The sequence below is a fragment of the Strix aluco genome, chromosome Z, assembly GCF_031877795.1.
Source record: "Strix aluco isolate bStrAlu1 chromosome Z, bStrAlu1.hap1, whole genome shotgun sequence".
NCBI lineage: Eukaryota > Metazoa > Chordata > Aves > Strigiformes > Strigidae > Strix > Strix aluco.
The window spans coordinates 7,861,532-7,886,090 of NC_133971.1; the positions used below are offsets into that span (position 1 = coordinate 7,861,532).

Genomic DNA, 24,559 nt, shown 5'->3' on the forward strand with positions numbered 1-24,559 from the left:
TAAAATGCATTTAAATGTTACTGAACTTATCATAAAGCCAGTATCTATCAGATACTCTCCAACTAACTTGAAGCATGGCTGTGTGCTGGAGAACTGAACTTGTCATACTGAACAGGCAAGGTTGGTAGATATTTGACTAAAGGAATAAGCAATCTAACCATGGTATTTCATGACATTCAGGAAGGCCAGGGACATTACATTCTGAATGTTTCTGGAAAACCTAAATTCATCTCTGTTTCAGATCCATGGAAGCTAGGGACAGAAGAGAACCATTAGGTGGTTTTCCTGCAACTGCTCAACTTTTCTGCATGGGTTTTCTTTTTGTCTGGTCTTGGGCCCTTATATTCCAAGAAACTATGTGCTTAACGCTTCCTTTATGAAACTAATCCATAAAGCAATACGTACCATCATGTAAAAGTTTTATCAGATAGCCTAAATTTCCCTTGCATTAAATTAATCCAAATATCTCTAGTTTTACCCTTTTGCATTACACTAACTCAACTCCTTTGCTGTTAACACCCTTCAAATATCTCTAAACCTTCTGTTCTCCTTTAATCATTGATTTAACCAAACTATAATCTTTTAATCTTTCTTCATAAACAATCCATTATTCAGCCTCATGAAAACTTTGGTTCTCCCTGCACTTGCTGCAATTGATCCAATATCTTTCTGATAATCTGGAACTTACTTATTCTATCTGACAACAAAAAACCCCCAAAAATAAAGCAGTAAAGCTGTCAATGGCATTTGAAGTCAAAGCACAATGGAAAGGTCTGAAAGACTAAACAAATGATAAATCCTGGACTCAAAGTCAAAGTAAAATACAGTATGACTGGCTGCATCATCATCATCAACCTTGATCCAGATAAAGGACAAAATTCTGCAAGGCTTCCCTTAAATACAAAATGTACTCAAGGAGGCAAAGGCTGAAGTCCTGACACATGAAATTGCAAAGTAAGTCCCTGACAGACAGCAACAAGTGATTCATAGGAGAATAATGTCCAGAAAGGAAGAATGAGCAAATATCGACAGTAAGAAATACAGAAATTGAACAGGTGGTGTTTCTTTAGGTGGTTTTTTAATTGTTCTTTAAAAAAAGGAACTAAATGGGACTTAATTAGTACACTATATGAGGGTGGGAAAAGATTTTAAGAATACATAAGAACACCTGTCTGAGGTGTTCTTCAATAAGGGTGGTGAGGCTGGTGAAGGTGAGGCTTCAGTAAGGGGAGGAAGCTAGATTTCAAGGCACTGTCACCTATAAAGGAATCAGGGGGAAGAAAACCACAAAAAAAACCTTTGTCATGTACAAAAGACACCATAAACAACCCTGAAAGTTATCATGAGATTTCTCAAAGGATCTTTAATGAACATCCTGAAGCTTCTCACAGCAACTCTGATAGCCTACATACCATAACAGTCATCTAATGAGTTAAAACCTATTTGATTCTACTGCAAGCTACAGTCACCAGTACCTTTGGAGAACGGGAAATTCAACATGCTTTACTGCAAACAACTTCGTTAAACATAGCGTTCCCAAGAAAGACGATGAACGTACCCATTTTGTGCTTATTCAGAGTATTACTGTTTCCCCTGGCTTGATTTTAGTAACACTGCAGGACTTTGCATCTAAAATTTAATGGCTCCGCTGCAGAAATTATTTACTAAGCAAAGAGATAACTTGGAACAGATGCGTAAAAATAACTCTGAAAAGCTGGACTCTGTTAAAGTGGGACTGATTCCATTTAAATCCTAAGTAACCTTACAAAAGATATATAACTGTTATAAATTAGAAGCTTTTAAAATACAGTAAGAGTGGTTTACATAAAGCAGGATTAATAGCCTTACATTCACGGAAGATTCTCACAAGCTTATTCAATGCTATTTTTGAAGTCTAATTTTAAAATGCCATCAATGACAGCTACAGCTTCTCTGGCACTAGAAAAATAACCTCAGACTTGACAGTGATGCCAAACAATAGTTTCAGCCAGCCGTTTATCAAACCGTACTGAAAATGGTATGGCTGCCACTGAGAAGAACGCACGAAAGATCCACAGCAGTATGCCAGATCTAACACCCTTTCAAGAACACTGAAAGCAATTTAGCCTTGTTTGCATGAGTGAAATTATTTCCAACAGATCTAAAAGGGAGCCACAGAGACCCACAACTGACAGCCATTGACCACTCCTAGTTAAAAGCATTTCAAATAAAAGTGGGAGTTGAAATGCATCATACATTTATCACTCCTTTCAACCTGTAATAGCTACCTTTATGTTTTTAGTATAGTGAGCATACTATTTTTGGTTTAGGAAAAATGAGATATTTAATTTTAAGATTACTATGTCCCCTTGTTGTGACATTATTTGTATTAATCAGCTTAACAGGGAACAATTTGTTCAAATCAGCACTTAGTACTGCAAATCTAAAAATCTCTGTGATGCAAATTCTTTAAAAGATTAAAAGTGTAGTATATGCAAGATGTGCATACTGGTATCATAGAAGAAAAAAGTAAAATAATATGATATGCATTTGCTGAAGTCAATAATATATTATGCTGTGGGGAGAATTTATTTTAAACATTGTATACAAACAGTAACTAAATTCCTAGACATATATAACAGATATTGATTTAATAAGAGAAAAAAATCAGAATTACAACTTTTTTCTCTGAATCTTCTGAGAATCACGCCACCTTCAATGAAGTATCAAATGTACCTTCCAGAATAGGGCATGTTTTCAGTGTCATTCTGTGAAAGACTTTAAGCACTTAGCACCCATCTGAGCAGCACTCCTCTGCAGAGTCTGAGCATGACAGTGAAGTACTGAAGTATTCACTGAAAAACTGAAAGGCAAATCCCACAAGGTGGCTGTAGGCAACCAAGCAGCAAATACTCCCTTTGTAGTTAACTGCCTGCTTTATTTTGCACAGGTGAGCAGCCTGTTAAGCAGGCAGCAAAGTTTTGGTGACTGATTCAGAACTGAACCTGTTTTCCCAACTGCAGCAGCTTGTGAGGAACTCTGAACAAGGGAGAGCCTATGGTTGAAGTTAGAACAAACTGAAATGACATTTTACCACATGCCATGGTAAGTTTTGATTATTGACCTCACTCCTTGTGTAGGAGTTCAATGAGACAGCTTCACTTTAATCTGTTCTGTAAATTCAATGACCATTTGTTATGATGATTCCTGTCCACTTTGGTGACTGAGCTTTAGTCAAAAAATGATGTTTATTGAGCAAAGGGTACAAATAAGATAAACAGTTATGGATCGAGCCTGTATAAATATTTATCTTCTGAAACACACTGCATGAAACCAGGCATGAAAACAGCAAGCAACATCAGGATGGCCCTGTAGGACACATTTCTAAAAGTACTGATGGCATGTTTACTCTGTACTAGTTTTCAGACCTATTAAAGCATAGGTCTCCAACCACTCTCTTCCATTCTGCACACTCCAAGACAAGGCTAAGCAGTCATCACTTTAACTGAAACAAGAATGTAGGGTTCTGTCATTCCTATTTCCCACTGTCCTGAGATGCAGATCCCAAAAGGAAAAGCATGTGGCCTAAATTTTGTTTTATTTGGTGTCTGGTGTCTCTCTCCAGGGGCCAGAGGACATGGCTGAACTGGTTACAGAAACCATTGAGCCACTGTGTCTTCCAGCAAGATCTAATTCTGCATCAGCTCCAGGCACTATTTAGACAAAACTCTTGACAATTCCTTGTCTCAGTTTCCTTTTGAAGTCAACTTCTGAACACTACCAAGAAGCCTTCAAACAGTTCATCTCTAGGCATCCTTCTCTTGCCATAGAATGCTGTTGACAGCGTTTCTGCCTGGTCAGGTGCTGGAGCTGCAGGAACTGAGAAGAACAACCAGTCCTTGTATTAATTCCACTCTCTATTGCAACAGTGACGTTGCTCTTGTCCCCTTAACCATTCCCATAGTTCTTTCTCAGGCTGAGGCAAACTCAGAGCTGGTAATATGACCTCCAACGTAACACCTAAATCGTACTACAAGAATGCTGTTCTCATTCCAGATAGTTCGTACCTGGGGGTAGATCAGCAGTGTTTTTAGGTGGTTTGGGGTGATGGGAATTTGTGGAGGGTCAGAGTAACAATTGTCAACTTGAATGATGCTACCAGATAAGCAACATTAGCAGACTTATTAAAAAATAAAATAAAATTACAGTCAGACCAGGAAAATATACGATGATGTTATTTACCAGAAGAGTTCCCATAAGGACACTTTGCCTTGTAACGTAAGTTCCAAAACAGAGCATAATTTTTTTCTGTCTCCTCTAGAGGTTACTGGTACAAAGTGTATTGTACAATAAAAGTTCTGCAGTGGCTAATCTGAATTAAAGATGTTTGCAATGACTGAGAAAATCCAGCCATCTCTGTACACTTCAGAGGTCTCCCTTCATGAAATATACCTCCTCAGATACTAACATCACTGAACTCTAAAGGGCCTGAAGGATGAAATACTTGTCACATTCACCTATTTTTCCTGCAGTTGACTCTGAATTAACAGGTACATTCCTTTAGTTAAGCCATCAGTGTGCTCCACTCGGAGTTCTGGACTCCTTAATGGGAATGAAATTGCAGGGAACCTCATTTTGAGCATGTGGGAGATGGTCATTTGGAGTTAACACAACTGAAAAGGCTCGGGAAACCGAAAAGCGGGAACTGCAATGGCAGCATTCACTGGATATTCCGAAATAAAATATTAATGAAAGCCAGTTGCTCCATGTTCTTGAATATGTATCAGCTTTGGAGGGACCTTTCTTCAGGCTCCATATTCACTGTCTGTCTAGACAGCAGAATCTGTTTCCCAGAGCCTGCTTTTGATTCTTTATTCAAAACAGAGCCTGTCTTTCAGGAACACTGGCATTTCCTCAAAGACCTAAAGATCTTCAGGGATTACTCAGTGCTTTGGGTACTCTCCACAGACTTCTGCAATGGAAGACAAACTAGATTTTTACCGAAGGAAGGTAATTCATCAAAGGAAAAGTGTACGCTTGGAGCCTTCCCCCCCTCATTTATACTTCTTAAGGATTCTGTTGGAGCATTTCTCCTCTCCTGCAACTTCTTTCCAACATCTGATTCACAAAATACATATCTTTACACTACAGTGGCTGTTGTTACGACAAACTACATTGTCACCTCATTCCAAAAATCACATGAAAGTTCATGGTCTCTGAATGGTTCCACCTCAACGCCAGCTTTAAAGCTGAGAAGGGTAAGCAGTCCTACAATAAGAAAGGACACCTGAAGAAACAAGATACAGACTAGTACAAAAAAACCCAAAACAAACAAAGAAAAAACACCCCACAACACCAAAGCAGAAGCACTGGATAGCAGTGGAGGATTGCCAGCATGCTGTGAAATACAGATGTATCCCTACAAACTTTATTACATAGCACTCAACCTGAAATGAGTTAAACCATTAAAAAGTGAATTATCTAATTCCTGGACAGTTGTTTTGAAAAAACAATTGTGTTATGTGGATATGGTACATTTTAGAGAATGGGGAGGTTGGTGCACACTCCCTCTTTTCATAAACTTAATTATGGCTGGACCTCTGTATCCATTCATTGAAACATAAAAGTCTTTCTATGTGCCTAACACTGCAACACATTAGGGCTTTAAAAATCATACAAGAACTGAATTTCAGATTTTCAGAGGGAGGCAACCTTTGTGCTGTACCATCCAAAGAAATTACAACTTTGCTCCCCTTTTACCCACTTATTCCTTTATCTAAAACAAACTGTCAAAACCTCTAAATATAACAGTGAAATAAAAGAACATGAAGTACTGCACAGGTGCCATTAGCACATTAATCTGCTTCAACTAAGAATTGTCAGTGCCTCATTACAAGTAATTCTTATTAAAATGTGCAAGTGAGATCCAAATTACAGAATTTATAAACAACATTCATTTGAAAACAGCTAACTACAGCCAAGTGGTTTCACTTGCAAGTGAGTTTTTAGGTAAGCATACAGAATGCAATGCTTTGTTTTAAAGGGAAATAATTCATGGCACAAGGACCTATTGCACCATCCCATCTCACTGAATCCAGCCACTAAATCATGAGTACCATTGATGCTTTTCCTGTTAGCATTAGCAATACAATGTATGTATTCCATAATCCTACTCAGACATTTCTTCTATCAGCATATCACTGATAAGAAATAAGATTCTACCATAAGGCAAAAAAAAAAATTTATAAACTTGCATTCCTTTATTATTTCAGCCTCAGTCTTGCTAAGAATAATATATTTTTAAACAAACATGCAAAAACTATTAAGATAGAGTGATGTACATTAATGTAGAGTACATTAAGATAGAATGATGCCATTTAGAAAATAATAAATTAGGGTAATTATGGGTATACCTTTTTGTGAAAAACACTGCAGAGGCCTCTCTCTATATCTGGCAGCTTACAAAGAAGATTTCGAATCTGACCAAACACACTGGATTCTGACAGTAGAATTTCAGACACAGCATCAAGTCGGGCATTTATTTCACTGTAAAAGAATAATCATAAGATCAATAAATAAAACTTTTCTGAGTGGAAGGCATATACCCAGTGAACTTTTTCCTTTGGTTTGTTTTGGTTTTGTTGGGTTTTTTTTAAACCTTGACTAAGGCCACACATTGTCATGAGTAAGTAAGTAGAACAATTAAGAAATGCAGAAAATCTTGGGGCTTTCATTCAAGATGCAAGCAAGATCCTGGATATAAGCTCATTATCCTCTCTCTATGCTCAAACCAGCTAAATATACACTTCAGTGCCCATGTATGCATGCTTTTTCAGAGGTACATAACATGAGCAACACTGAATCCTGAATATCCAACCCTAAATTTGCAGACAGGTACCTGGGGAAGGGGCAGGGGGAGTTTACATTTGAACTCTGTAGCATGCTTTATACCAGGTATAGATATGGGTTACTGTTTTGCCCCTCTACTTTTGATCCAGACCAGCAACTGGTAATTACATGAATCAGAACCAAGTTGAGTTTTTGGCTTCTTTTTTATTTTTCAAAAATGTAACATTAATTTCCATATTGCAGGACTGAAGTCAATCAATAAGGAAACACTTTTTATGTGAAGAAACAATTCTATAGTTATTTGCACCTTCCTTACAATCATATTCTTATGCCCACTGTCAGAAAAGAGCTTTAAAATGGACAACCGACTGTCAAGGGTCACCTCAGTCTACACTGCTGCTAATGGCACAGCTACAATTTCCAATACATCCATGAACTGGCTGTAGATTGCAGAGCTAAGGCAGACTCCATTTCTGCTTTTTGTGCAGCCAAATTGCTGCTTTCTAGGAAAAGACTGAGATTAGGGGTACATGGGTATATCCAAAACATACAGGTTAGGACTTCTATCTTCGGGAGCTAGTGAACCAAAGCACCATCAGTGCATGCAGCCTGAAGGAAATGAGTGAAAGGTAGCTAGCTCACTGTAAGACAGCAGTAGAAGAGATGTGTCAAAGCTGAATAGCACAATTCATCTGAATGTAGCTTTTCCATGTTCAGGCTTTATCTCTGAGGTAACTGTGTGCACTACAAAATAGCGTCAACAAGATGAAAGCTGTGCTAAGATTTGCAGAGGTTTCACAACAAAAAACATCTGTTCCAGATCATATGTTTCCCCAGAGTCCCCCAGCACTGTGCCGCTGGGCATGCTCTGCAGGTACCAGCACACTGGAAGGCTTTAGCCAGCATTCGGAAAGTTTCCGGCAAGTAAGACTGAATCTGAAACACGATGTTCCAAGAAACTAAAAATCCTCAAGACATCCCAGCGCTTATTTTAAAATCCTTGTGTTTTCTCCCAGAATGACAACTAAGCCTTATCACAACATTCTCCTCCTGAGTCAAGAAAGTTCAAAAATCCCCATGCTGCTATATATGTGTCCATCCACCCTTGCAGGTTAAGGAGAAAGCGGTCTTTTGATACCAACACTTCATACACTAGCCAAGTGTGTGCAAGGCAAGCACAGCTCAGCCCACATCTGTTCTCATGGACCAGCAAGATGCTTACAGCTCAGCCAGCACAGAGGGATGACAAGTAAGGATGCAATCAAAATGTAAGATTTCAGGGAAGACTGTCTGTCTTGCCCATGGCTTTTATTGCAGAACTGCCGTGCCACTTGTCACTGTAGCTTCTAACAAATACTATCCATGAGGAAATGAACAAAATTAGGCGGCTCTACAGGTTAAAGACATTACAACAGACTGGCAGAGGCCTCTGGCCCTGAAGATAGCTAAATCTAAGAGTCCTTGAAATTTTATTATACTGTGTGTGAAAGGGAGAACTTCATGACTGGATGCGCACTCAAATACACATCAATCTAGTGGCATTTAAGCACCCAGAATTTTTCAGTGACATACAGCTTTATACTAAAACAGCAAAACCATCCCCTCATCTGCCACAAACGACATATATTCATTCCCAAATCCTGTTGTACAACACCAGGATTTGCACTGGTGTGCAGGTAGATGCACTCCTCCACAGCCACTGTACAAACTGGGGACAGAGTTTCTGCTGTCTTGACCCCGGGCACCTTGGGAAATCACTCTTATCTCTGAACTGGACAGCAGACCCTCCAATCACAACCACAGCACACAAAATAGTCCGCTGTCCTGAAAGACTGCTTCTTCCCAGCTCAAGGAAAACAGAAGTGTCAGACTTTGCAGGCTCTGCTTAGCAGCCCTGTTGCAGGTTGCAAGAGTACCTTCTTCTTCCCCACCACTGTTCTACTCCTCCAGCAATGCCAAATGCACAAAATTAAACATTTCTCCCATTCCTCTGGGCAGCCAGGCAACCCGCAAGCAGCAGACAGCAGCTACCATCAGTACAACTGCTCAGACCTATAGGGGCTGTTTTCAGCACAGAACACATCTGAGCTTTAAATCCGATCCTTAAAAGCCACAATCACATATCTGCTGTAGACTGGCAGGGTTACTAAAAGTTACGCAACCAAATAACCAGAGAGCAAGCTGTTGGCATCCACACAGTATATTCAAGATAGCAGAGATTTAAGCTTTGTACATCAATTAGTGAGGCACTCTGAACTACAGCTGGATAATGGAGAGGAAATTGAGAAGTGTTAATATCAGTGACAAAGTAATAAAATACCCTGAGTACACACCTTTGAAGCTAGCTAACAGTTACACTGAAATTCTGAAAGGTCAGTATCATTAGCCACAATTACATTTTCATGGAGAATTATTAAAATTTGCTGTACTTGAGACCCTGGAACACTACTCTGCATGAAGGAGTACTGAACTGTTAAATTATAAACAAATGTACCTTAAAGAATAAAATAATCTGCATTTTTATTATAAAAAGCACGTCTAAGCAGCAGAATTCTGTTCCAGAACACTGTCACTTAATTTAAACAGCATGATTGTATCTATGTGGCCAACTGAAAACATACAGTAATATGTAAAATAGAGGCAGATATTCAAAAAACTCCTCCTTTCAAAGATTAATCTGCACTTTAATCATCCTCACATATGGCTATGTTACTGCAGCTCCAGTAATCTAAAACTAAGCATCCATACAGTTTTTCTGCTTTAATCTTACAAATAAGAAAGGGTCAGGAAAATGGCATCGAGTATCAAATGACCCATTTTTTCCACCTGTAAACAAAACATAGTAGGATTCCTATTTCAAAAGCCATAAAGTACAGTGAAGAATTATGTAAAACTCCACATCTGTGAGGAACAAAGGACTGGGAAGAGAGATGACAAAACCAGCCAGATGATGAATTTCGAAATATGCTTTTAAACTTTAAATATTTACACTTAAACTAATAAACATTTTGTTGAGCACCAATACATTATACTGATCAGTTGTCAAACCACCTCAAAAGATTATTTGTTCTGCACTGCTCAGTTATTCAGTATATCAGATGTACGGTTTGAGGTTTCTAATCTCTCCATGATCCCCCAAAAAATTCCACCACTAGAAAATTTGAATCTAATATTACACAAAGAAGCTTATGCTAAGAAACTGTCTCACATTTTATAAACTGGCTACTACTTCATTCTCTATTTAGGTGCAATATTAGCCTATTCTTTCCAATCTGTATGAACCATGTCAGCAATCTGAGCTCTATCCAATTTTCCAAACAATCTTCTATGAAATAATGTAACATAAGTCAGTAGACTAAAAGCAATACACTTATTTCTGCCGTACTCTCCATCTAATAATAGCATCATTAATACAATACTAAAATCACTTTGCAATGTATTTAAACATAACAAATCTAACTGCAGAATTTTTTATTCTAGTCATTTATAAGAACTACTTGAAATTAAATCATAAGATACTCCCCTGTATTATTCTGCTGCCAGATATGTGAACAATACAGAAAATTACCAAATATTAAAATATTTGAATCCTGAACTAAAAATTATTTTGACAAAGCAGAAGGCTGCAGATATGAATGCACTGCACTAACATCTGAACATCTTAACAATCTAAGTAGGATTGTTGGTTGCTAGTGTGCTAACAGATCTGCTTCTCTCTCAAACAGTAAAGCAAACCTAACATTTTTAGATATGATAATAGATCATTATATTTAAAGCAGAGCAAAATTGATAATGTAACTGCTATATAAGAACCACAGAAAATTTTCAGTCATATAGGGTTTTATTTTTATAAGAGATAAATAAATACAAATTTATCAGAAATCTCTTAACTATCTCTTAACTTACGATAAATGCACAAAGTATGAGTTCATTCATCATGGTAAAGACATAGCTCAACTACAATGAATATATAAAATTGAAATTCATTGTATTAAATCTGTTTAGAGACTAGAGTGATATGTAAAAACTAACGGTCACAAGAATTCAACAACTAAAAAAAAATATAATGAAGGGTATGAAATAACAAAAGTTGCTTTCCATGAGCTATATTACCTAGATCAAAGCCTAGCAGCCTCCTGCCTAACTACAGCATTCCAAAGAAAGAAAATGTATTACTTAAACATTGAGAAAATGCAAGATGCATATGGGGATCAGTTGTGCCTAAGGAAATCCCTGAACTGCAAATTGCTGGAAGCTGGGAGAGTGCTCTGGGGAGGTAACATCACCCAGTTGCCCTGTTCTCATACCCTCCTCTGATCCTGGCTACTTTCAAAACACAGGCAAGGTGAAAGTTATTCTGACTTCTGTTGATTTATATTTTGTCTCACACATTTTGCTTTTTTCTTGATCATCCTTTAGAACACTGCTTACAAACAAAGATTTTATATGAGTTGATTAAGGCCATGTTAAACAGTAGAGTGTTTTCTGCTTTAGACCGCTCTCTTTCATAACAATTAACGCCATCAAAACCGAAAGCTGTGGTACAATTAGCACTATGCAATCAATAAACCTTATATGTCTTTTCAAAGAACAAGCAAACAAAAAACCATTCTATCTCCGCATTTTTTATTTAAGTGGCTAAGCTAGAATCTGGCTAACTTTATGGGATAAATCCTGAATTGCTAAATTGTGCTGTGACCACTGTAATTTTATGCATTAGCAACAATGGAAAAGTACAAACAAGGGTAATTATAATAACTACAGTGAAATTTAAGTTAAACCTGAAAAAATTAGACATCTTCTGGATCTGTTCACCTGTTTTTCCACATGCAGGAGAAACAGAGTAACTTACTCCCAAAACTCCTAATGTCTCATACCTTTCCAGAGACATCCAATGTTCCCCTAAATAAACACACAGCCATGCAAAGACAATATTCCTGACTGGATCTCAAATACTTCACAGCAGTATACAAGTACTATAAACTTTGCCTTCACATCTGTTAAAAGAATGTATAAAATATGCAAATGGTAATCAAACACTTTTGTTTATGTTCAACACAATATATTTCAGCTATTTGTGACAAAAAAGAGAACCATTAGCTACTTTGGCCAACATGAATGAATGCCTGATTACTACATTTACAAGGAGTTAGACACAGCATTCACTGGTACCAAAACACAGCTATCAAAAATGAATGAATACATGTGATGATGCTGCAATCTTTTTCTTTACTGCAACAATTTTGAGATCTCAGGCATATGCTGTAACCTGTATTTGTGAATTTTATATTGGCACTGATGCTATAAAATCTTTATTCTTAGGAGGAAAATTTAGCCCATGAAATTCTGCTGTAGGATGTATGGATTTTATTCCTAAATCACTGTTGCAAAATAACATTCTAATCCTGCTCTGGATGATGGTGGTATCAAATGGCAACCAGTTTAACTCTGAATTAAGATGGGCTTCTTTAAAGACCTTTAAGTAGTTTGTGTTACTGCCCAGATATCTTAATTATGGAAACAAGGACAAAGTCAAACTTGAAAGTTTCCTTTGGGACTGTACTTTGTGTACAAAAGGATAAGTAAAACAGCACTCAATGTATTCAAAGTGAGAGGATTTAGAACAAGCTGGTTTTATATTAAGACAGACATGTCATTGCCAACATCACTACAGAGGGACCCTCTTCTTTCCAGTTCTACATTACATATCCTCCAAATGAAAGTCATGTTTCATTAGCAACACCAATTTACACTCTTTCTCTTCTTCAGAGGTAGATAAGGAAGAGTCTGCAGTTCTGAATCGCAAAGTTCTGAATTTGCTAAAGCTACAGTCATTCTATGCTCTTGCAGGCAAAACACATTCAGACTAATAGTAATTATTAATACTATTCTACAAGGCTTCGATTCAGCCTCAATAAAAGCATCATCTCATCCAGAACTGGAAGAAATGGGGCACAAAGGCTATTATAATTACAGGAAGAAAAATGGAAAACCTATTTTTGAGGGGTAATTAAAAATTTGGTTTCTCTAGCCTGCAAACCAAAGGTTAAAATGTTTTTGACAACTCTCTAAATACATACCATTTTTCTCCTTCCTTGAGATTTAAACATCAGTTTTAACTAGAAAAAGATCAAATGAGTATAAATTGACTTCAAATAAATGCAGGCAAGAAACGACACATAGTTCCAACTTTTGAAGGCCCATATTCACTTCTGGCAAACAGTGTGCCTCGGAGACAAGAACATGAACCACTTCATAGTAAAGCTGAAATACACTGACAGGTTGGGGTGAATCTGGGGCCAAAAAGGTGAGGTCATCCTAACAAGGCTTTAAGTGTTTGATTTGCTGATACCCTTTTCGGCACCCAGAAAGAAGCTTTGTCACCATGTACTTGATGTGGTCTGGAATACTTTTAAACTAATTAATTCCATGCTTCTGAACTTCTACTAATGGTCTGGAAGAATTAAGACAGAATCCTCTGTCCCCTGCCTTTTTGTACCAGCCTGGCAGCAGAGATACCAGCAGGGTGCTGGTCATGGCAGTGCACTGGGAGGGAGCACTGACAAAACACTGAGCCTTGTGGTGGCTACACCTTGCCACTGGCTCATGGTCCACACAGAAAGCAGAAAGAGGGACCTTGGGAAGTTCTCTGTTATGGCAGAGGTCCAAGACATTGATGAAACCTCTGATCACCACCACTCTCTTCCTGTAGCACACGATGTTGTGTTAGATGCTTTAAATTTTTTGCTTTACATTTACACCAGTACACTAAGCATATTCTGAGGCTTGCAGTACACCAGAACCGACACACGTATCCCCAAAACACCGACATGAGGTTGTGTGCGCGGGTGTTTCCTATTTCAACACAGCCTGACAAGTGCAAAGCCTATTCACCCCAAAGTCTTGAGCAAGCTTTCCATGCTGGAAGTTGCATGACTTCTGAACTCTATGTTTAGGGCATTCTGCTCTCCCTAATCTCATCATTAACCTCATTACATTAGCTTCTGCACATCATACGTAACATACTAAAAAACTAAGGGAGTTAACAGAATACTAAAGACATACAGTTTAGGTACTTGTGTATCACTCAATCCATTTAAGCTACTCAATCATGAACACCCTCAAAACCCAGTAGATATCACCCCAAAACCAGAGCATTGTACAAACTAATATGTTCATGTCACACACACGCCCCAAACATTTTATCACTTTCAGTTATTTGCTCCCCACACCTAAGCTTTTAAAATTTTGCACTAGATGCTCTTCTAGCTCATAAACTAAGCACTTCTGCAAAGGCAAACACCAGCATTATCCAGGTTATCTTCCACTTAGATAGGAAAGTCTCTACCTTCTCCCTGGCTACAGTACTAGAAATGACACTTCATGATGTCCACCCACTGATATTAAAAAGATATTCTATCTCTCCAGGAATAGTCTGGGGGGTGAAAAAATAATCTCTCTTATGCAATACGTTCTATACATACGGACCACAGAGTTCTCTGCACAGCAATGGAATTCTACACGTTCCCCTACAGTGGCTATAAATTGCTCAGTATGATACATCCATCATTTATCTCAAGTTCTACTTTAAGCACCTAGTTACAGCTTTATTAGCTTTACAGTCTGATCTAATATGGAAATAATAAACCTCCATACAATTGTGCTACTCATCTGCCTTTTTCAGTTTTGAACTCTTTGTTCAATTCCAGCCAAACTTGACAAGGTCGAGGAAAGTGTTTGATCTCAAGGAAACAAATTTCCTTAAAATTGTGCAAGAATCAACAGCTGAGCAAGGTAGAGAGACAGATAATACTTGGTGAGGAAAAGGATGCAATATTTGTTCCACAGTTGTCTATTCTGTTTGGATTCCAGACTGGACAAGCAGCATTGCTGTAGCTTGGAGCCAGTCATAACACTTATGGAACAGGAAAGGCAGATGCAAAGATGAGGGTGGGAGGGAGTAACCATGGATATAACAGAGACACAAGGAAAGACACATTTTGCAGAGAGGAGGCTTCATATGGTAGATGTGCAGGGCAACAGCTTCCTTGCACTTTCTTTTATACCACCACCATAGGCCAACACATCCATAATATACAAGAACAAAATAAGAAAGATGCAAATCAGATCCAGGTTTACTTAACCAGGCCTATGTTAAGCTTATCTTTCTCCTCTTCCTGTAGCTATTGAAAAAGCAGTGACTGCTTCATATCAACTGCAGAGGTTCGAAGATTTATTTTGCATTAGGAAAGAAATTATTTTTAAATGTTGCACACATACAAAGACACCAAGATCACATTCTGTTACAACACTGTGTCCCAGGACCAGTCCTTAGCCCTTTTGCTGTTGAGTATGGTAATACACAGCTCTACTCTTTCTGCTGCGGAAACTCCATTGCTTGACATGGAAACAGCACGTTTTCATTCAGTCAAAAATGTTCCAACTGCCTCAGCTTTCTATTTCCTTTTTTTTCCACTCCCCTTACAAAAGTTAGGCAAGAAAGGCACTGGATGGAACTTACATTTCAAAGGCAAGATAGGCAAGGCAAGATAACAGTTCTGTAAGCCATAAAGACGTAACTCCTACAAAAAACAATGACTTTCCTGATTCCTCCTAAAAAGCTCAGTCCTCAATGACTCATACATTCTTATCCCATCAGGTTTGTACACCTAGGTGAATAAGTGAGGACATTACACCTTCCTTGGTTAAGCTGCTTTTTTTTTTTTTCCAAAAATCACACATGTCTAATGCTTAAAACTTTCTTGTAAGTCTCTAAATGTATTACATCACTTATGATCTAATGGGTACCTTCAAGTTTGCCCAAATGAGCTGTCTGTACACATTCTACCTTTATTCAACCCAGTGTATGGTTTCTCCCCTGGAAATTTAGTCATCATCCCAAGTGATTTTCAACTATAAGGCATAAAGCAGTAATTACACCCTCTCACTTTTTGATACACCAAGGGAAATGCACCTACCCACTGACTGGAAAAGACGCAGTACAGAAATCTTATTTCCTTTGAAAACGTCAACCCAGGAGGCACAGGTGAATTACAGTTACAGAATGTTCTTTAAGTGCATTTGTGTGCATTACTGGAAACAATACTGCCGAATGTCTGATGCACTAAGTATGTGAAATTACAACTTAAGAGTCAGAAAGGGAGAAATACACATAAACAAAATAGCTTGTTTAGCTTCAGCTGTGGGGTACTGTCATCTCCAACCATGAACTTTCTTCCATACTGAGAAATAAGGCTGAAAAAGGTAAGTAGCAATCTCTAGAAGTAGCAAAGAGCTGAGGAGAAAGAGAAGAAACCAAAATTGCAAATTTGTAAAGCTGGTTCTGCACTGAGAAGAGAGAGAACTAAAACTAAGTTTACTGGTTAAGAAAGATGGCCTGCAGTCCCCAAGCAAGCAGTTTTCTATCCTCTCTATTCAGGTAAGAACTCTGTCTATTGTATTGTTGAATGGTATTTCACCTGCTGCATCACACGTGTGACCATTTGGGAGCAAAATGGTTAGAGGCACTCCTTTTCAGGTCCCCATCCTCAGTGCTGCCACCACACCAGACCAGAGCCTGTGCTCTGGCTCCCCCCTCTGACAACTTTACAAGCAATTCCCAAAAGGTACTTGTAAGGTGCCTGAAGGGCCAGAAAAGAAATAAACTAATTTATTTCAACTTATTCCTGTAAAGTGGCCCAGAAATTCTATCTATATGCTTTTAAGGTGAACACTAGGCACATAGTCAACTTCCATAAAGTCTAATACTATTTAGGATGGTTACATCAAAAGCCTTTTTGAAGTGGGTAAGATATATAAAAGCTATTATCAAAAGAATTTTTTTTAAGAAAAAAAAGACATACTGCAATCAACCTCTTAAATCCCTGCCAGAAACTGTGGCATGAAACAGTCTAACCAGTATGGCTCCTACAAATGAAAAATGTCTCAAATATTCTAAATTAACAAAACAGGAAGGAAAAAAGTTATGTGCTTTTCTTACACTACTGAGAAAAGATCCTTACAAAAAGGCTAATAAGAAAACTAAGCAATGATGCTTCAGAAGTATAGTGCTTTAACATATTAAAAATTGGTCGAGGAAAAAAAATGCTTCTGTAGAAACATTTGTAAATTACCAAGAACAGCAAGACACTAAAGCATTGGTATACCTCACTATTTAAAACTGTTAAAAATGAATAAAAATTAAAACTGTTTAACATACTTACAAAAGTAACAGAGGAAATAAACAACCAAACCAAAAGGATTTTCTGTATGCTATAGCTGAAGTGAACAAAGTGACAGTTGAGTAAACTCTACATTGAAAATGCTCAGGGAATGCACATTCAAAGGCACAGATCCAAAACCTTAAAAGGTAGGCAACAAACATTCCATGGACTCAATACTGTTATTTACTACATACTCAAGTACAACACTCCAGTAAAGCCTGTGAAGAGAAATCAGAAAAGATGGAGTCCCTTTCAAGACAGAGACAAGTAAAACCAAGCATGACAAATATACAAAATAAAGCATTTCTAAAGCATTAATAAATAAAGTATAGCTCAAAACACAAGTGACCAAACAATCACCACATTTCAGGACTAAAAAAGAAATACTTTCATATGCAATACATTGCACACAGGAATAACAGAAACATCCACAGCTACTTTAGAACAAATTAAATACATTAAGGATACAAATATTTGTGAAGTGAGAAAGACATCAAACACTAATTGGCAAGTTTAAAAATAAATAATCCTCCAATAGCAGGTATTCCTCATCCATTGTTTGAAAAAGGATACTCATTTAGAATGGTACCCAATCTGATTTCTGCATAGGAATTTCTAACTTGCTCCAAATCGGCTACTCCAATTACTTAGAAATTCTGTGCTCAAACCACTCTGTGCCCAAAGAGCAGTTTAGCACTTCCAAACCTATATATAATGTCCACATCTTCTACCATATCGTTTCCTATCTAAACTCTACTGTGGCTCTCAGGTCTCCAGGAAAAATGAAGACCTTGGGCATACTCAGCATCATAATTTTATGATACAAATTTAGCCCAAGATAAAGAACTCTCTCACCTGGATTTCATGAGGGGCTGGGTTACCCATTTCTTCAATCTCCGACGTCCAAAGGAAGTTTTAGTATGATCCAAGACCCAGAGTAGGCTTCCTCTTGTTTTCATATCAGTCTAAAATAATAAAAATAGTGTCACTATTTTTAACTGAAACATCAACAATGTAGTGAAAGGATCTTCACCACACTACTTAAACATTCTGTTTAGGCTTTAAGATATGGCAACTACATGTTTGTTTACCTATCTTTTTTGCCTACAATGCCTTACATAAAGTACTTCCAATAGTCATAAGCTACTTAAGTATGTTCTTCCTTTAGCCAGAAAATATCACTTGCCTGCAGTTGCTCAAGAACTCAAACTTTAGGAAAGTTCTTTGCTAGTCAAAGCGCAATAAGGTTCCTAACTCATACTAAAAACCAGCACAGATTAACTTTCATTTATGCCTCTGAAAATGTAATCCTCCTTCAGTTGATCCCATCTAAAATAATTCAAACCTTCTGAGTGAGATTTGCAAACTTAACTTCATTGGGAACAGTATGTCAAACAGTTGTGAAAATCTCAGCATTTATTAAAAAAAAAAATTACATTTGTCCTTACCTGATTCTGTAAAATTTCGAGATTTTTCATTGTTGTCCCATTAATTGTCATGTATTCAGTTTCATTTGACAACCGTTTGAAATTGCTGGGGAGAGGAATTTCATATGTTATATTTTAAATTTGGGCATGGATGTAATGTGAAACACTGTCAAGTTTCTCATATTACAGAATTCATTAGTTATTCAAAATAAAAAAAAAATCAAGTAAGGAATTAAAAATCTATTCAAATAAATAAAAGAACTGAACACTAATAACTTATTTTATTATATTGCTTGGAAAAACAAGATTTATGACTCGCTTCCCAGTTTTCTACAATGACTCTGACAAAGCTCAGAATAAAATCCAGCTCTCTTGTTATCTAATCCTGATCCACTAAATGGTTAAGGAAGTACCCCTTCTTCAGTCTATGATGAAATTGAAAAAGTATGTGCTTTAGTTAGTGTTTTGTTATGATCACTGTAGGATTAGGGTCAGGGACAGGTCTAAGAATTAATAAGAGTGGAACGGACTTTTAACACAACTGATCATCAAACAGCATATCAAAATACATATTCTTATTTTTTACTACTACTACAAATTTAAACAGGCTGTTAGTACAATTATTTAGGAAAATAAAAATAGAGTATAGTTAAACTAAGTTATTTCATTTTTAATATGAAATAACCGTGATCAAAATTACTTGACTTTTTGACACTCCCTAAAAGAACTGGATGAGACCAACCCGAAGGTTGTGTTGGTTTAGAATCAATAAAAAAATTGTATTAGATGTGTAATCATATTAGATATGAAAATTATTTCAGTCTCAGACATACACATCTGGTAGTTGGGACTGTGAAGTTCAAGATCCTCACTAAATGCTTCTGACAAATCAAGTCATGATTGTCTAGGTTAATCATACTGCTGACTGCCCTTTGCACAAAATCTAGGACACTCTTTATTGTCTTAGACAAAACAGAATGACTTGCTGGATAGGACTTACAACTGCTTTCTTGACTTTTCACAAATTTTTTTCAGTGCATTCAATTTTAAGCTTCTGGAGGAGCACTCAAATGCTCAAACTTTTCTGTTAGGCACACACAGCTGCATTATTGCTATATTAAAAACAAAAACAGCACTAAAACTTTCAGAAACATGAAATATTCAGAGACTAATGTTATATATTTATGTTGTATGCAGGTGTTTGGGCCTCCTAGCAAATTTGTTCCTACACAGTAGGTCAAATTAGAAGTATTTTCCACAGAATTTTTTTTTTTTTTTTTAAAAAGTAGATTCAACTAAGTGCCCTCAAGAAGTTCAGGGATAGTTTGGAAGTACAGCTGACTCAGAACTGCACCCACAGTCATAATTATTCTGCTCTGCTGTGCTATCCCAGCAACCAACAAAGTTGACCAGCAAAACAAACCTTGGAGGCAAAAGCAGCAGCACTTTCCAAAGTACACAGTATTATAAGCAACAAAACAATACTTCCTTTATTATCTTCAGTCGCAACTGCTGATGCTGGTCAAAATTAAATAGGAATGATTTCTGCTTGGCTCCTAACACCTATGATCAACAACAAATCCTACCCACTCTTCTGAAAACACCTGTTCTGCATCTAGGGCTTACCTAAACTGCAATTTCCCTATTTGCTGCATCTTAGTTTGCCACTACTCAAGACTGTGATGTCTTAAACCCAGCTGGGTAAGAACCATGCCTTCACACCTCTTCCTGAAAACAGAAAAGGATGTTTTTGGCAGTTTCTATAAACCCTCAGTCACCCATACATGAGTTTCAAGATTGTTGATTTACTAGTTTCAGTGCTTCCCCACTTCACCTGGCTTCAGAGCACTTAACACAGAGCATATTCTGTTCACAGCAAGCTTGATCTCTGGTAGTATTTAAAGACAACTAACTGGTCCACTGCACAGTATATTTACTATTCTTTCAGAATCAGATATGCTAAAGTTGTTTTTACAGCATAAATTATGTGTGTTTTATACTATCCAGGTGTTTGCTTTATCTGAGTTACTCCACCCTGCTATTAACCCTAGTAATTGAGAGCTTAGAGTATATGAATAATAGCCAAGATCAACTGCAGTATATGCCCAACCAACAATTCCAGATGTCACAGCACAGAATATGTTTTGCTTCCACCCCCTCATCTTCCTTCACAGCTTGGGATAAGAACTTGGTAAAAATGTGAACAAAGACAGACTATTTGCAAGGAATTTAGGGACCAAGTGGCATAAGGTGGTTATAAACAAATATTGTTAGTGCTGGTTTTGCAGCAAGGGTGTCAACACATTCCTTGTGAGAAATTCTAACCTGCTGCTATCAGCCACCTCCTGCATCAGTAAAAATGGCTCTTCAAAATCACTTTAAGTGGATCACAATGTCATAATTCCTTCTGTAAGAGACAGTGTGACCTAAGTTTCAAATAACAGATTTGCAACTGTCCCACGTACTCGAACAGCACAAAACACAAGTGACAGAAATAGCTGGCAAGTTCGTTGCTGAGGAGCAAGGCAAGGTAGGATCATCTGGGATCATCAGCCATCTGTGCTGAGAAAAGTGGAAAGAGGGAACAAAAAGAAACACAAGCTTCTAGTAAGCTTTAGGAAACTTTTGGACAATACTCAAGAGAAAGAGGTTCCTACTCATGAAATAACTTTTCAGAGTAGAACCACACCTGATGGTTATTTAAGGTTTACTATGATTGCTTTAGGACAGTAAACTACATCCTCAGATTTCAGTTATGTGCTACCTGTGAAACTGGACTTTCTTGGTCATTCTGTCTCCTTAGAAGCTTGCAGTGAAGGGCATTTTTTATGCTTTATTCATTAGTCTCTCCACGGGAGATATTATATATAATTTCGTACTCAGTAACCAAGCCTAAGTGAATGCATGTTATTCAGATCAGTAGTTTTCAACTACTTTAATTTTGCAAATCTGTAAAACATTTGAGCAAAGCTGCAAGGCACTGTAATGAAAGCCTACCAAGCAGCAGATTTTCTTTGCTCAATTACCTTTTACAGACCTCTAGAGTCCATGTCTTTGAGATTTCTAAGAGTGAATAAACCACAGAACAAACCTGTATATTTAGACAAGAGTTGAAGGAATCCCTGTTCAGCTTTAAGGAATAAAAACAAGTCTCTCCATTTCTCAGAAGCATTAGCCTTCTTTAGGTATGAAAGACGTATACCACACTCTAAGTAGTTAACGACATCAAGCCTAGACTATGTTTTGTATTTAATTAACCAGTTTTAAATCCATTAGCAAATATTGCTACAGGGCTAGAACTTCTGATCTGTATCCCTGATGTGATAGGAGTCCAGAAACTTCCAGTTAAACCAGTAACAAAATAAAACACACACACCCCCCCCCGCACAATACAAAACTGAGAAATACAAAACAAAGAACAAGAACAGAAATGAGAGGACCTCGGAACAAATAAGAAAACCAAAAATAACATCCATCATTTTTATCCTGAATTAGACTTCTTTTTCTCCACTGAACTCACCCCAAGGAGTGGGCCTGCAACCATGTTCTACCTAGATGTCTACACTCTCTTAGTCCGCTTCCCTTTCACACAGTGTCAGCACTGCTACAAGCTCCAAATGTCCAGAGTGCAAGAGGTCCCACCTGCTGCTCTTCTTCTGTGGTCTCAAAAGAGACAGCAAATCCTTTGCTAAGCACCTCTTCTTAGTGTCTGAAAACCATGCCATTCCTTTTTCAGTCCCTCATGCTCCTGAGCTGACTTTGAAATCTCCCAAAATCATTTCAGCACTCCCTTCCTCATAAAGAGTGTGTAAATAAATCTAAGAATTGTCTTGTATACATGATGTTTCTGACATCATCAGCACCCAAGAGATATGAAAGCCTTATGAACACCATTCCCTCAATTTCTATGCCATTTCCCCTGAAAATTCAAGGATGTTCACCATTTTAAGCTGAAGAATTTAATTTGACTTCTCTCAATTTCATCTTGCCAACTCCCTTCCACGCCTACTATAAGGTACAATCAAACATTTATCCTCCTTTTGAATTCTTTATCTCTTTCCCCTCCTCCCTCAAAGTCATTTTAACCCTTCCTTCTCCTCTTACACTTCTGCCTCTGTCTTCTCTCTTCACTGCTGGTAGTTCTCCAATCCCAAAGCTAGTCCTCTCCTTCAGAAAGATACCTGGCTCTTCTATTCTCTGCATTTCCTGAAGTTCATCTATCGCTCTTCAAAATCTAAAAACTACAGTCTCTCTCTTCCATTTCCAATATGCTGCAAAACCTGTAGGTAAAATTAAAATACACTGAGACACTTCCCCAGCAACTGCTATGCAAATGATGATTTTTCAAGCAAAACTGTATTTGAAAACCTGTCCTAGAAGTGTACCAACTTCTTGTCAAAAGCCAATAAAGGTCTCTCAGTATGTAAAGGTATTGGAATACACTGATTAAAAAAAGCTTGTCTCATTCATTGTTAAATCTATTTTTACTTGCTGCTAGAGCTCCAATGAAGCCTAGCCATATCCCAAGGTCCTGCTGTGGGGCAAGAACCTTTTCTTCTTTTCAGTATTTTGCTTTCTTTAGGATCTTAAAAGCAGATTTAAAAGCTTCATCTAAATATTAAAACAAAACTTGTTTTCCCCCAACTAATAAGAATCCCTTACCACTTATGTGATGTTTCATGATTATTATTATTAAATTGAGCTGGAATTTTTTTTCAGCTGGGCCCAAAACTCTGTACCAAAGAAGGTACAAAGGTGTAAGGAATTTTTTTGTCATTCTTCCTATCAAATAGGTCTTTTTCATCCAGATCTGTGTCACTTACATTAATAAATTGAAAACTATCTCACAACTCTTATCTTCATGCTCTCTGACTCATCAGTATATGCTCACTGACCTGAATTCTCCTAGGAATTTAAAGTTGCTTGACAGTGCAAGGGAAGTATTTCTTCTCTGTTTCCTGCAGAATCATAGAAGATCCATGACCCTGACACCCTTTGCTTAAAAGGCTTTCCCTTTTCAGTATTTAGATAGTATTTCGCTGGCATTAGGAAAAATACTGAAGTTGAGTTTGTCTCAGTATGTAGCTCACTATTTCAATATATGTGACCTGCTAAAAACAGCAAGTAGAATTCAGTAGCAGGTAGTCAAAGTAGTAAAGGCTTTAGAAATAAATACAGCAGAATCTAAGCTCCTAAACACAGGAACAAAGTTATCTCAAGTAATATATTTTATTTCTTCATAGTGTATCACCAAGATATCAAATAGTTCATTGCCTTTCCATTCAGATGGTCATACATTCACATAAAGTCCACTAGAGCAACCTTCACCGACAAATGTCAACACTAGGATTTAGTGCTTTTCCTTCCCAGTCTGTAATTACTTGATTTTAAGATGCAGCTATTACAAATGTGACTGGCTGCTACTAGATAAGCCTGAATTACTTCTACATAAAAGATGGATTTTGTACTTCTTCCATCTGAAAGAGCATTTACCTTATGTGCTTGAACATAGGGCACAGTCACAATAGTGATCTACGAGTGTGACCATGAAATGGCATTTCCTTGGAGTTCACTTTCTTCAGAAACTCTTACAACAAGGTATCTCCAACCACCCAAGCAACTAAAAAGCCAACTGAAGTGGATGAGTGGGAACATCATGGTGCCAGAACACCACAGATCAGAACGCTTCTTGATGGACGAGGCAGGGGAGATGGCTTAGAAGATGTCACAGAAATTCTTTCCACATTAGGCCTATAAGCCCAGCAAACTTTTTGTTAACATTTTAATAGTACTCAACAAGGGAAAGGGTAACTTAAGGAAGAAAATCCATTCCAAAAATCTAGAAAACCAAGGTACATATAATTTCCAGATATTTTAATAGATACTGAAAAATGTTTAAAGCTGACATCTGCAGTCAGGTTTTTAAATGCAGCTGCATTTAAAAAAACCTGGTAATGTAGGGAGCCCTTCAAAGTGAGAGTTGAAACTTTAAGATCCTCATACATGTGAATGATCTACAACTGGCATGATGTATTTCTAAGTTTCCAGTCAGACTTACTTTGTTAAATCCTGCCTACTTAG

General features: G+C 37.5%; 1 protein-coding gene across 1 annotated transcript in view; it reads right to left on the reverse strand.

The window, feature by feature from the left end:
• MSH3 (mutS homolog 3) overlaps positions 1–24,559 on the reverse strand; it is a 115,381-nt gene that overhangs the window by 46,822 nt on the left and 44,000 nt on the right. The window contains exons 11-13 of the mRNA XM_074813809.1: positions 18,500–18,584; positions 17,907–18,016; positions 6,393–6,525 (exon numbers count right to left, since the gene is read on the reverse strand). Of these exons, the coding sequence (XP_074669910.1) occupies positions 6,393–6,525; positions 17,907–18,016; positions 18,500–18,584 (328 nt within the window). The remainder of the gene's footprint in view (positions 1–6,392; positions 6,526–17,906; positions 18,017–18,499; positions 18,585–24,559) is intronic.